At 36.2% G+C, this 14772-nt stretch overlaps 1 protein-coding gene across 1 annotated transcript; it reads left to right on the top strand.

Moving 5' to 3' along the window:
- The first annotated feature begins 5915 nt into the window (after nucleotides 1–5915).
- LOC105330020 (macrophage-expressed gene 1 protein) lies at nucleotides 5916–8769 on the top strand. The gene has a single exon (XM_011431564.4). It carries the CDS (start codon nucleotides 6001–6003, stop codon nucleotides 8227–8229), a length of 2229 nt encoding a protein of 742 aa, XP_011429866.3. The 5' UTR covers nucleotides 5916–6000; the 3' UTR covers nucleotides 8230–8769.
- Nucleotides 8770–14772: the final 6003 nt, after the last annotated feature.

Raw genomic sequence — 14772 nt, 5'->3', positions numbered from 1 at the left:
CACTGGTCCTTTCTCTGTCACCAGTAGAGCGTATAGACCATACGGCATCACAACAGACAGCCAGGGTCGGATCCTGACAGCAGACCGTGACAACCACCGTATCCACATCCTGGATCAGGACGGACAGTTCCTCCGCTACATTGACAACTGTGAATTGCGCAGTCCATGGGGTTTAAGTATTGACACCAAAGACAACCTCTTTGTGGCTGAGTACAAAAGAGGCAGAGTTAAGAAAATTCAATATTATATGTAAAATTGTGAATGTATATTGAAAATAAAACGTGTGTTTTAATGGCATCGTCTTTACGCAGAGTTTTTAATTATCACAAGAGCAAAGCATTTTGGAAGATCTTTAAAGTGTTACGACTTGCATGCCCATTTGTAAAATGAATTATCGTAATTTTGGAAAGTTATCAACATTAGAAACTATTGAATTTGCCTGCCATATTACAACATCGCTGTAATTGTATAATTGTCTGAATTTTTTAATGTACGATTGTGCATGTTTTCAGAATAAAATGACACCTATGTTTCTGTCATTATCACATACATGTAAGTTATACAATATAGTCACAACCCCTTCTCTATTCAAACATTACAAATCTCTCGAAGTTACCAAAAACACTTGTTTATAGCATGCGCCATTCATAAATTCTAATTATACATTTTTAAGATATTTTAGAACCATGTTAACAAAACCTTGGACTTTCAGTAGGATGTAACTATCTTTTTCTTGCATCAAAACAAGCTGAAAATGACGCTGGTTTCAAGTGAGATATATCAAGATTGCGTTTTCTTAGCTCAAAAGCCAGGCAAATCTTGTTGATTTCAAAGAACCATGGCTAAGTTGCAAACAATTAAGTAGACATGCCTACGTCACGTTCCTGTTTGAGACAACTACCCAAAGTCCAAGCTCTTGTTAAAATGGTTCTAAAACAGTCCAAATTGTTTTTTGACCGTCATCAAAATAACCCACATACATGTATATATATTCTTTAGTTCTAAAACTGTAAATATGCACCTTAAATTTTGGAAGGTTTTCTCTGGGTGACTTATAGTGTAATACTTACAATTTTCAGTGTCTTTATCTGTGATAACAATACGAATCGATTTAGTAATATACAGTCCAACGAATTCATGAAGCAGAATTTTCAAAAGGTTCTCATTGTATGATATTGAGTAATACTTATATTTTTCAGTATCTTTGTCTGTAATATAAGACTAATAATCGATTTTGTAATGTACAGTCCAATAAATTCAAATGACGTTTTGTTGGGGCGCAAGCGAGGTTTGCATAATTAATGAAAATCACATAAATATGACAAAATTTTAATATTTGATATTACTGCTGCTGAAAATTATATAAATGTATTTTATAAGGAATCATTCTTTGAATATTACGAGGTGATTAGTTCGGTCGGGCGTGATCAAATCTATTATAAAAAAAACTTTTATTGGATTTGACCACGCCCCGACCAAAATTATCATCTCATAATATTCAAGAATGATTCCTTAGTCTTGGATGCACAAGTCGGTATCTGTTTTTTAAGATTTATTAAGGAGGTTGGCACCTGAAATAATAGTAATGTCAATCATCCGAAAAAGATGGGGACCTAAAATGTTCATTTATTTTATTTCTGACCCATGTCACATGCCATTTTTTTTAAGTGAAGGACCCAAAACAGAAGTGATAATTTTCCTGAAATTTTTTCCAAAATTTGACATGAAAATTTATAATTTGAAGAAATCAAACAAATAATTATGGTCTGAACTATCATTTACTTATGATTTTTAAACAGTATGAAGTTGAACACATGTATTGACTATGAAAGTATAATATAAGTCAAAGTTTAAAAATTCTTGCTTTACTGGTGGCGTCAAAGGCGAGAATTATAGTAATGTCATATTTCCAAAACTTTGCATACAAATAGACATACATTTAAACTCTCATTTAAAGCTAAAACTAGCAGGGGTCACATCTTAAAAATTAGAGATATAGCATGAAATAAGTTAATTTTAGGCCAAAATTGGAGTTAATTTTTCTTAACTTCTACGAAATATAAGTTAAATATGCCTAAACATATCGATAGAAATAACAATAATAGTGTTTAAGGTCAAGATCTAGTAGATGAAAGGTGCCTACAGGTTTATGAAATTCGAAATATAAATTCTTTTAATGATGCTTCATAACAATACCTTTGTTTCATAGGGTGTACCGGGACTTAATTTTTTGGTAAACACAATGAAAAATCATGTTTTAAACAACCATTTTCTATGAAATATGAAGGATAAAAGTAACAAATTTCGACGTTTTGACAATTTTTGACTAATGAAATATATTTAGAATGCCTACAGTCTCTCCAAAAACGGCATTAAACAAGCTCTTGACATCCTCTTTTACATGATGACAAATTGAATATAGGTACTGGGATTACGTTTCCCGTGATTAAATATGGAATGTCAAAATATTTCATTTTATTTTCTACATAATTCCTTTAAAGCCGTAAAATACGGGAAAAGATTCAGCATATCAATTATGACGTCATAATGGTTCTATCGCCAAGAAGACAGCCTGGAATCATTTACTAGATCTAGACCTTAAATATGATTTTAAGGGTGTTGTTTACTCAGGGTTTGAGTTCTCGAATTCGGATTGTTATAAAGTTCAATGCCATGAGTAAAATTTGTTCTAAACACAAAAAGTATCTGTGAAATGAATTATTACTGACATAACATTCGATATTTCTACTATATTATGGGATTATGCCAAAATAAAAATAGACTTTTAGCCAAACAGAGGAAATTCGGACTAAATTTTGCAGATTTTGTTTTCTGCTTAAACATTTTCGGAAATACTCTAATATTGAAAGTTAAGATTTTATATTTTAGTCTATATAATTTTGCATATTTTGTGGTAGTTTTACCTCATTTAGTCATTATAATAACCGTATGGCATGAATTAAAAAAATATTGAAATATGCTTAAAAACAAGAAAAGACACCATATCTCAAAATTTTGATCATTGACCTCATATAAATAATATGCCAACAGAATAAGGTCAATTTAAGTAGTTTAATACTATAAATGTTTTTGTATTATCATCATTCAATTTTTTGTAAAATTGGATCAAAAATGGGTAGGAATTTGCAAAGTGATAGAGGAAATTCGGACTTGAATATTTATAAAAATTGTGAGGGAAAACTTAATGCTTTGTATGTATTTAGTGTCACTGCCTTTCATAAATTGTATTTCATTTTCAAAAGTGTTGAGCAATTTGGATTATTTTCACAATTAAGAAAATCTCAATCATAGTGTAAAATTTTGAGTGATTTTCCTTAAATTTTCCAAAAATATACAATGGCCATTAACTCCAAAAGTAGGTCATTGACCTACTTTTTTGAAAATGAAAAATAACACTACAATAAAAGGTCTATAACACACAATAGTTGGTCTTTCATTATCATCAGTGGAATTTTTTTTTATTCTGAGTAAACGTCATCCTTAAGAACACCATGACTATATCGTAATACATAAACTATCTAAAGTTTGGTCTGCACTGAAAATTAGGAAGTTAAAGTAACAGCACTCTAAAACTAGTGAGTTATGAAAATTGTTCATTTTCTTCTTGAAAACCTTCCGCTGCAAAATATAGTCCCTTACTAAAGTCTGTAAAAATGTATTTTTTAAAAACAATTTCATTCAATAATTAAGTTTATTTGGCATTGTAAAATATAACTATGTATACTACTAGAATTAATATTATGTGATGCAGAATTTTTCAGACTCGAGGTGACCCAAAATGGCTACCCAAAACCTAAGAAGCGAACATCTTTAAAGGGACTTGGACACGATTTGACTTAAAATTTTCAAATTTTATTTTTCCATTTTCAATGTTAATCATGATAAATCTATAAGTTTATAATGCTATGTCAAAATTTGAAACTCAAATATCAAGTTATAAGCAAGATACAGAGTTTATAATTAATTGTTTTGTAAGCAAAACTCGAATATTGTCATTTTTTACATATTCGTTGTATTGGTGTAAATTTCCATCAAATGTAACTTTCTTTTGTTGATAATAGTATTTAAGAAGATATTGAATAAGTTTAAATTGTTTTTTACATGTCATTTTGTCTAAGAAATGATAATTCTCTACATTACATTTTATGTAAACAACTATAAGACTCGAGCTTTGATTACATAACTATCAACTCTTACCTCTGTATCTCGCTTGTAACTTGACTTTAACATTTAATATTTTTGTCAATCATTTAAAATGCACCAATAAACCATTTTATACATAAAAAATAAAAATAAATTTTTTGATCTCAAATCGTGTCCAAGTCCCTTTAAAACTCCGCAAACTTATTATAATATTCCGCGAGGTCGGGAGTCAGTGGTACGAGTGCCTTGACCGTCGCTTTCCAACTGCCGAATCATTGGACAAGGCCAACAATTACATAATGATATAGATAACAAAACACAGTTTTAACAATAAAGAATAATAGAATTGTAAATATATTTACTTATAGATAAACTGTGAGTCAATTAAGGGTGTCCAGATCAAAGACACCCAACGCCAGTGACAAGGTAAAAGGAGTCATGTCCAAGGGGAGCATTTCACACAGTGATAATACTCTGACTGACAGCTTAGAATAACAATGTAGTACACGTATGGTTCGAACATTTTTTATTTTGTTACAATGGGAGTGGGCAAGTTCCAAAACAGATTTTAGCCAGCATAATGAAGGCCAGATATACATCAAAATAGATACAATATCAAATTTTTTTTATCATACAATATCGTAAAGTTTCTAATACATTTACATATACATATAACACATATTAATAAAACTAAAAAGTAAACGCGTTTTTAATATCCTTTGTATTATTTAATGAGAAAGACCAGGGCGTTCAATATGAATGCGTTGTCACTTACTTACTGGCAGATGAGTAGTCCAAATTGGTTTTTGTTTAATTTTTTGTTGTGTTTTTGTAAATCTTGTAGTTTTGAATGGAACTCTTTTATTTCCTCCATTAAGGCCTTGGCTGTACCTGGTATGCCGGTTTTTATTTATAGAAAAAGGTATTTCCCGTTTTAACACTGGAGTAGGTGAAAGAATATTATATTTTAAAAAGTATTAACACAGTATACTTAATCAATTCTTGCGAGGAAATTACATGTAGAATTTGAATCTCTTTTTTCCGTAATTTATTTTGAAGGTGATAGACCTCTAATGCATTTTTTCTAGTAAAAGCACAAACATTTTGCCCAAAGTTTGTTTGAGGAAACATATCTTTATATTCCAGACATTTTTGTCGTTATGTTTTAAAGAAAGAGAGAGAATTGATAGTTTTGGAGAGAGAGAGAGAGAGAGAGAGAGAGAGAGAGAGAATGAAGGAAAACATATACTGTGAATTCAGTTGTGTGAGATACCGATATTTTACAGTTTTTGCTCGCTTTATGATACAAGAGGATATTAAATAGATCAAATGTAGTTTTTATTTTTGAAACTTGATCTCTCTTACAAAGTACATTTCATTTAATCACAGGTAAAATATAAAAATATAATAGTAAAAAGAAAATGCTAGTATTCTTGAGTATATGATTGTTTTAGAAAGTTATCGTTTATATTTTTTTAAAAATCAAGAAGACCAACTTTCGTTTTGTGGTGATTTTTTGAAAATTGACAAAATAATGTAGGCAGATCTAAAAATAGTTTCACTAACATTAAACCCTTAATACTATCAAATTTATCCAATTACTGTTAGTGAACTCTTGATAATAATAAAGGATAATGATATATAAGAATTTTAATGATATAAGCACTGTAAAAGAAGATATATTTCCTGCTTTTCGACGACTCGTGACCCAGGTTTTTCAGCCATCCAAAACAAATGTGAATCACGCGCACCAGTACAAGAGGGTTTCCCCGTGACACAGACCTGTAATTCTTCCGGCTTAGTTTATTAACTTACACCATATCGAAAGTCGCAATCATGTTAGGCGGTCGTGTACTGCTCCTAGTTTTGGTGACCATAGGAATAACAAGCGGAACCGAAGTGGATGGAAAACCAAAACCCCCACCCCCCGTGAATCCTTTCACCCCCGGGGACTCAAAGTGGTGCGCGTTTAAAATGGGCGGGAATGTGGCCCGTTTTGAGGTGCTTCCCGGCCTCGGCTGGGACAATCTCCAGAATAAGGACGCTGGGATGCTGGTCCAGTACAACTACTCGGAGTGTCGGACGACGGACGACGGTCGGTACCTGATTCCTGATGGAGTCTTCACGGTCCCCCTCAAATCCAGTAAGTTAGAGGTATTCGGAGAACTGTTCCAGCACTGGAACAACTTTACATCAACTACTTCCTCTTCCATCAATGTGGAGGCCGGACTACACCTTGGATCCTTTGGAATCAGCGGGAAATATTCTCACGAGTCGGAGAGCGTGCGTAAACACCAAATAATGGACAGGTCCGTGACGACGCGGGTACAGGCGCGGTACGCTCGCTACTCCGCCCTCCTACAGCCCGACACCCCCCTCAACCCGGCGTTCAGAGACCGACTCCGAAACATCGCTTACTACATACAAACTAACAAAACCAACATGGCCCGATACCAGAGTCAACTGTTAGTGCGGGACTACGGAACTCACGTCATTTCCGATGTGCAAGCGGGTGCCATCATCTCTCAGCTTGACCAGATTAAGACGACGTTCAGTAACAGTTACAGTATGGATCGCCGACAAGTCGTGGCCGCGGCCAGTGCCTCGTTTATGAGCGTGTTTAACGTCGGTGCCGAGTACAAACACAGCACGTCTACTGAAGTCATCGACCAGTATCTAGGGAATCGAACACACTCGGTAATCAACGCGATCGGTGGACCGGTTTTCCAACCGAACAACTTCACGCTGAATCAGTGGGCCTCTGGTCTGAGCGGAGACCTGGTAGCGGTAGACAAGTCTGGATACCCTATCTACGAGCTGATTTCCGCTCAGACACTTCCGGAACTCCCGCCTTCAATCCTGTTTCCTTTGGTTCAAACCGTAAAGAGTGCGGTGGAGGAGTATTATAAATTCAACATCTACAGAGGGTGTACCAATCTGGACTCGCCCAACTTTAGTTTTATTGCGAATGTGGACGACGGTACATGCGAAAGTCCGGAAACCAACTACACGTTCGGGGGAGTTTATCAGCAATGCAAACAGTCGGGGCAACTCAGTCAGAATCTCTGCAACGGACTTGTCCAGAAAAATCCTCTCACTGGAGCTCAGTCGTGTCCGAGCGGCTATGAGAGCGTTCTACTGAACGAAGGCACAAGATCCGCCACCGAAAGCCGGAGAAGATGTCATCATTGTGGATTTTTGGGACTGAGACACTGCTGTGACAATTACAATGTCTACGGGAGCGCCAAATATCAGTCATTCTGGTGCGTTGCGCAAGGTCACGTGGATCAGCAATCTGGATTCCAGTTTGGCGGGATATATACAAACAAGATCGATAATCCGCTGACCCAGTCCCGCGGGTGTCCCCTCTATTTCTACCCCCTGAAACTCGGTCTCGGTATGCAGGTCTGTGTCAGTGATGACTATGAGCTAGGGTTTCGCTACTCCGTACCTTTCGCTGGTTTGTTCAGTTGTATGACCGGAAATCCACTCGCCGTTCATCAGGATACGTCGTTTAAAAATCCAGATACGTTGCACTCTCTCTCCTCTTACCTTAAAGCGTCGAATAACTGGCCGCGGGGTTGCCCGACTGGGTACAGCATGCACTTAGCGACGATAGAAAACTCCTGTGAAATCAACTACTGTGTGAAAGCTAACGCCTTCTCCGACAAAGGACTTCCTCCCGTCAGACGTCCGCCATTTATGGATTTGCCAGGAGACGCCTATGTGGATTCTGGAATTTCCGAGGAATACATGATCAGCACGGGCGGGGAGACTTGGACCGACTTGACTCTGGCGAACCAGCCCAATTCCGCGGAAGAAGCAGACCGCGGGGGCGACTCCCAAGGGAACGAAGACGGTCTCTCTTCCGGTTCCACTGCAGCCATTGCCATAGTGATCACCTTGGTTATCTTGGCAACCGTAGCCATGGTTACGGTCATGTATAGAAGACATCAAAGGTCAAGACGCCCGTATCACAGAATGCCAAACCCGGAAACTGGTGCTGAAAATCGGCGAGAATACGGAGCGACTGCACACACTGAAGACTCCCCCCAAACAGCGTGAGCGGACTAAATACACAAAGTCCTGGCCAACAAAATTTATAAATGAAAATTGATTGTCATGTACAGACTTTGATTTGCAATCATCTAACTTTGTACCTGACAGGACACGATCATATAATATTTCTTCATTTTTTTCTTTGCAGGGTACTTACTGTAGTTGAATGAGATGGGTTTTTTTATGTATTTTTTTTTTGTTTGTTTGTTTTTTGTTTGTTTGTTGTTTTTTTTTTGTTTTACCAAGTATTTTATTTTTTTTAGCCTTTTTTAATCTGATGAACAGTTCTGATGACGCAATGTGTTGTCTTTGTGATATCTGTAGTTTGTGATATCTGTAGCTGTTGATATCTGTAGTTTGTGATATCTGTAGTTTTTTATATCTTTAGTTTGAGTATCTAACACCGCACCAACATTAATGGTTTTCTTGAAATCTCACGTCGAAAGTGTTCAAGTCTTTTACACATTTCATCATTTGATGTTTAGCTAATGACAATTTTCAATGTTTACATGCAATCAATTTATATTAAACGTTGTTTCCTTCATACATTTTGTTTGTCTGATTTTGTTGAATGTTTTAATTACTGAGTCAACGGATTAATCGATATATATATATATATATTCTTCTTTACTTCTTGTTAGGTTAATATTAATATGTACAGTTGTGTGGGAAACAAACAAGAATTTAAAACTAGTAAATAAATGTTTTGATTTTATGAAAAGGTACATTGTAATTGAAACATAACTACTTCCAACCTATATGTGAAGGACTCTTAGCAGTCAGGTCTACAAAAAAGATCCGTTATTAGTTGTTAGAAAACATAGAAAAGATGTGAATACATCAGAACCAAATGGGATGAATTCCATCTACGTCCATTGATAGGTCTTGAAATATTAGCAAATGCTACTTTTTACTTAGTCATCTATATCCAGTTTGATAATTTTTACATCACTTGCTATTGTACAACAGCCATTGTTCGATTTTTCGTGGTCTTAATGACAACGCACTAGAAACGCCGTTGGAGCGCGGTATGAACGCAGAAGAAACGTCACGAGAGCGCGATGAACGCAGCAACAGCTCTTTGGGGTCGCTGTGTGAACGCAGCCAAATGAAAAACAACTTGTTCAAACGCTGTGGATGCGCAGTGAGAGCGCGATAGAGACGCAGTGAGATCCCAAAGGACTCCGTGAGGTCTCCGTGCAAGCGCAAATGACTTATCACTGCGTCTACACTGCGATAAGCTGCGTTCCCTGAGCGCGCCGACAGAGCTCTCGTGGCGCTGTTGGAGATCTTACGGTGCTGTCCCAGTGACCTCACTACGCTTTTACGGCGTGTTTATCAGAACGCAGAGCCACGGCGCGTACTTTGTGCATGTTCAAAGTGCGCGCCGTCGCATGGCGTTCTAAAATGTTAAAGGCGATCCCACCGCGACGGAAAAAGATGCCGTTGCGTTGTTACGGCGCCGTAGGGGACTTTACTGCGTTTACCTTGGCGTTTTACATTATATATTGAAGGACGCTGCGGGATCGCCGTGAGGACGTAGCTCCGGTGTGACAGGGGTTTTTCCTAAGGATTATAGTGTTCCGAGGCCTATTCTTGGTAAATTTACCATCGGAATTTAATAGGTATGAATATTGCATGGAGAGGGATCTGCACCCCCAATCCTATACCGACATCTATAGTCAATATATAGGCTCCCGCCTTTAATCTTCTCAATCTGTGGACAAGCATGTATGCTTTTAACGATTTTAAAAGCTATGACTTTTCTATGACTTAACCCGTTTTAAAAGGTATTAGTAAAAAATATCCTGTTTACCAAACCACACTTTTACAAGATATCATCTTCCTTAATTGCAAATTATAGTTTTCACTTTAAAAAATCCCAATAACATGCCCTCAAATTTGCAAGAAGGATATTGCTCGTAAAATTTGAAATGTGGTTTCCTATTATCAATCATCCGGATATTGATTTGATAAATTAATCCTTTAAATGTACGTGTAAGTACTGGCTGTTTTAATTGTCTTTGTATGAGTAAAAAGGTTCTGTAAAGGTTGAAGGAGCGTCGTTCTCTCAATCAATAATACAAATAGTTATAATTTGAGTAAAACCATTTTGATTGATTCGAGGTATCAATTAAACAGTCAGCACCCCCCCCCTTTCACATTTCGTCAGCTGATCAACACTATTTTGTCATTTTTTCCAAATCCTAACGTATTAAAAACAATTTATTAAGGAAAATGGCCTTTCTTCTTCTTGGGTCAGTGTAATATTGGGTCAGTGTAATAATAATACTAAAGTTGACTTATAGTTCAATTTGAAGATTAAAAAATAATCGACAAAACTCCCCTCTCCCACCCCCGATTTGGTAAAAGTTTTAGGCTTTATTTATTTTTAGCTCACCTGAGCTGAAAGCTCTTCTTCTTCTTCTTCTTCTTCTTCTTCTTCTTCTTCTTCTTCTTCTTCTTCTTCTTCTCGAAAAGCAATCAGTCAAGAAAGCTGAAACTTGTGTGGAAGCATCCTCTGGTAATGTAGAATCAGAGTTGTAAAAATCATGACCCTCGGGAGTAGTGTGGGGCCAAAAAAGGGGGGGTTGACTTTTACATATGAATATATAAAGTAAATCTGTATAAATCTACTTCTGAAGGACAATTTAGCAAGGGAAGTTGAAACTTATGTGGACAGCATCCTTAGCTAGCTTTAATTCAAGGTTGTGAAAATCATGACCCTCGGGAGTAGGGTTGGGCCACAATGGGGGTTTAATTTTTACCTAAGAATATATAGAGTAAATCTTTAAAAATCTTCTTATAAAAAACCATTTGGCCAGGAAAGCTGAAACTTAAATGGAAGCACTCTCAGGTAGTGTAGACTCAAGGTTGTGAAAATCATGACTCCCGATGGTAGGGTGGTACCATAATTGGGGGATGTGAATTTTTACATGGGAATATATAGAGTAAATTTTTAAAAATCTTCTTCTCAAAAACCATTTGGCCAGGAAAGCTGAAACTTAAATGGAAGCACCCTCAGGTAGTGTAGACTCAAGGTTGTGAAAATCTTTTTCTCAAGAACCATTTGGGCAGAAAAGTTGAAACTTGTTTGGAAGCATGGTCAGGTAGTGAGATTTCAAGTTTATTCAAATCATAATTCCAGGGGGGTAGGATGGTGCACAAGGGGGAGACAAATTTTTAAATAGGAATATATAAAAAAATATCTTTGAATCTTTTTCTAAACAAACATATGTCTAGAAAAGCTGTAACTTTAGTAAAAGCAACTTCAGATAGTGTAGATTCAAATTTGTTCAAATCATAATCTTTAGGAGTAGTATGGCAGGCACATAGCATCTGGGGGGTTGGGGGGGTTAGGGGGGGGGTTCCCAATTTTTCGCCCAGCAAATAGTTTTCTTAAATTTACATAGTAAAAATTGAATTATCATGGAGTAGCCCCCCCCCCCTCCCCACACTTTTTGGGAGTATGTAAAAAAATGAGAATGGAAAATGGAAAATGAGAGAAATCGAAGTTATAGATGAACTACACCAGCCCCCCCCCCCTCCCCCTCACGGATTAGGATTTCGAAGATTTTGGGAAATTGCATTTTCCCCACCTTTTTTAGCTCACCTGAACCGAAGGGTCAAGTGAGCTTTTCTGCTCACCTGTTGTCCGTCGTCCGTCCGTCCGTCCGTCCGTCCGTCTGTCTGTCCGTCCGTCTGTAAACTTTTCACATTTTCGACTTCTTCTCAAAAACCACTGGGCCAAATTTAACCAAATTTGGTACAAAGCATCCTTATGGAAAGGGGATTATAAATTGTTAAAATAAAGGGTAAAGCCCTTTTCAAAAAGGAGATAATTGCGAAACAGTGAGTATAGGATGCGTGTCTTTAAAAATCTTCTTCTCAAGAACCACTGCACCAGAAATGCCAATTTTTACATAAAAGCTTGTATATATAGTTAAAATTCTAAATTGTAAAAATCGTGACCCCCGGACCAAAACTTGGGCCTCAGGCGGGGTTCAAAGTTTAACATACAAATACATAGGAAAATGTTCAAAAAATCTTCTTCTCAAGAACCACTACACCAGAAATGCCAATATTAACACAAAAGCTTGTATAAATAGTGAAGATTCTAAATTGTAAAAATCGTGACCCCCGGACCAAAATTGGGCCCCCAGGCGGGGTTCAAAGTTTAACATACAAATACATAGGAAAAATGTTTTATTGACTTTTGTTCCATTTATTCAAGTAAATTTTGCACCAAAAAACCCAACTGTGTCTCCCTGATTATTGACAACTCATTGTATAAGTATAAAAGGTTGTTTAAATAAGAATGACGGATGAATACGATAAGGTGTAAAAATTCACTAAATATTATTTTAGACCATCGCTTACATTTTATTTGGATACCGTGCCCGATAAAAATAAAAATTAATATATAAAATTATTATTTATCGGGCACGGTCTCCAAAATGATTATAAGCGATAAATTGATCTTGTGATTTTGTTGCAAGATTGCAGCTAGTTTGGTTGAGCATTATAGATACGGCAGATCAACGCACGTGGTGTGGATTTATTTGTAAACAACCATACCATAGATAATCTTGTTTTACACGGGAATTCAATTTAAAAACAAGTATGTTTTATTATAATTAGGGAAACACTGTTTATGTGTTACCCTCGTATACAAATGATGAACCCGTAAAGTTTGTTCAAAGAGTGTTTAAAGCAAAAAGGCAATAATTTATTTATATTATGAACTTTGAAATTTCTTCGATTTTTGTAACCATGATGAGTTATGATTCATTGTATTACAAATGCATCACTACGTATTTTATAAGGAAATGTACTGAGTATACAGTCACATGGTGATGTTAAAATTGCATATAAAAATATAGTTGCATTTTGTGGTATTTATGGACTTATTGTACGTACGACCTAACTCAGACAGCGCGTGCAGGTGTCATAACAGTATTTCACTGACATGGCTGAGGCAAAATAATTCCCGATTTTTCCTTTGAATTCGGGGCGTTTCCGCACGCAACAGGAGCTGATTTTTTTATAAGATGAAAAACAATGAGTAAGAGGTCTAACTATCCCAGTTTTGTAATAATGCGAGGTCATCTGAATTTTTGATGCGTGTTGTTTCCGGCGGGGGGGGGGGGGTAAAGGCCCGGGCTTGATTTTCAAACACATGTGTAACTTGGAGGTAAACAAAGTCTCACGCCTTGCTGGATGCACGTGTGTATTTTGCTAGAAAATTGTAAATGAAGCGTTGTTTAAAAATATGTCAAGAGGATTTTTTTTCCAGAAGTTCGTTTTGAATTTTTAATCTGTATGTAAAGTTGTGCATCTTTGGTAAGAATATAAAAATAAGTAAAATTTGATACTGTAGTGACACCTGCACTGATCTCCGCGGGCTCCCTGGTCGAGGACGGATGTGTCCCGGTGCACGGCGAGGGCTATTGTGCACTCTTGTTGATGAACCCATGTTTTATGTGTATTTGTATGTTGTCTGCTTGGCAAAAAATACTATAATATGTACGAATTTAGTTACACAAAATATTTTTATTCTGATATTAATTGATATACGATTATAGGTACAGAAATTTCAATTAATGATACCTGTCTTAAAGAAAATGTCAGCCCGAGGCATTTGTGGGCGTTCCGGCCTTTGATATGTATAGTGAAGATTCTAAATTGTAGAAATCGTGACCCTCGGACCAAAACTTGAGCCCCAGGCGGGGTTCAAAATTTAACATAGAGCTACATAGGAAAAATGTTTAAAAATGTTCTTCTCAATAACTATTGCACCAAAAATGCAAATATTTACACAATAGGTTGTATATATAGTGAAGATTCTAAATTGTATAAATCGTAACCCCCGGACAAAAAGTGGGGCCCCAGGAGGGGTTTAAATTTTAACATATATAGGAAAATGTTTTAAAATCTTCTTAAGAACTATAATGCAACAGTTTGGGATATTACTATGCATACATCATGATACATGTACATCCTTAAATAATGTAAATTCTAATTTGAAAAATCGTGACTCCCGGACAAATAATGGGGCACCAAGGGGGGTTCAAAATTTAAACATTTAAAAAAATATAAAGGAAACGTTTAAAAATGTTCTTCTCAAGAACTACAATGTTATAGTTTGTGGAATTACTATGCATGCATCCCTGGCTTATGTAGATTCTTAATTGGTAAAATCATGACCCCCGGACCGATGTTGGGGCCCCAAAAGGGGGTCAAAGTTTATTATAGAAATATAAAGGTAACATGTTAAATATCTTCTTCTCAAGAATTACAATGCCTAAATTTTTTAGATTACTACCTTGCATAACACCTTGGATAATGTAGGTTTGATAGTTTTAAAATAGTGACCCCTGGACTAATACTGAGGACCCAAGCTGGATTAAAAGTTAAATGTAGAAGTATAAATGGAAAATGTTTTAAAATCTTCTTTTCAAGAACTACAATGCTTCAATTTGTCAGATAACAACGTAAGCATTCTCAAATAGTGTAGATTCGAAATTATAAAAGCCGTGACCCTCGATT

This window comes from Magallana gigas, chromosome 4, assembly GCF_963853765.1.
Source record: "Magallana gigas chromosome 4, xbMagGiga1.1, whole genome shotgun sequence".
NCBI lineage: Eukaryota > Metazoa > Mollusca > Bivalvia > Ostreida > Ostreidae > Magallana > Magallana gigas.
This window is presented reverse-complemented; position numbering and strand designations above follow the sequence as displayed.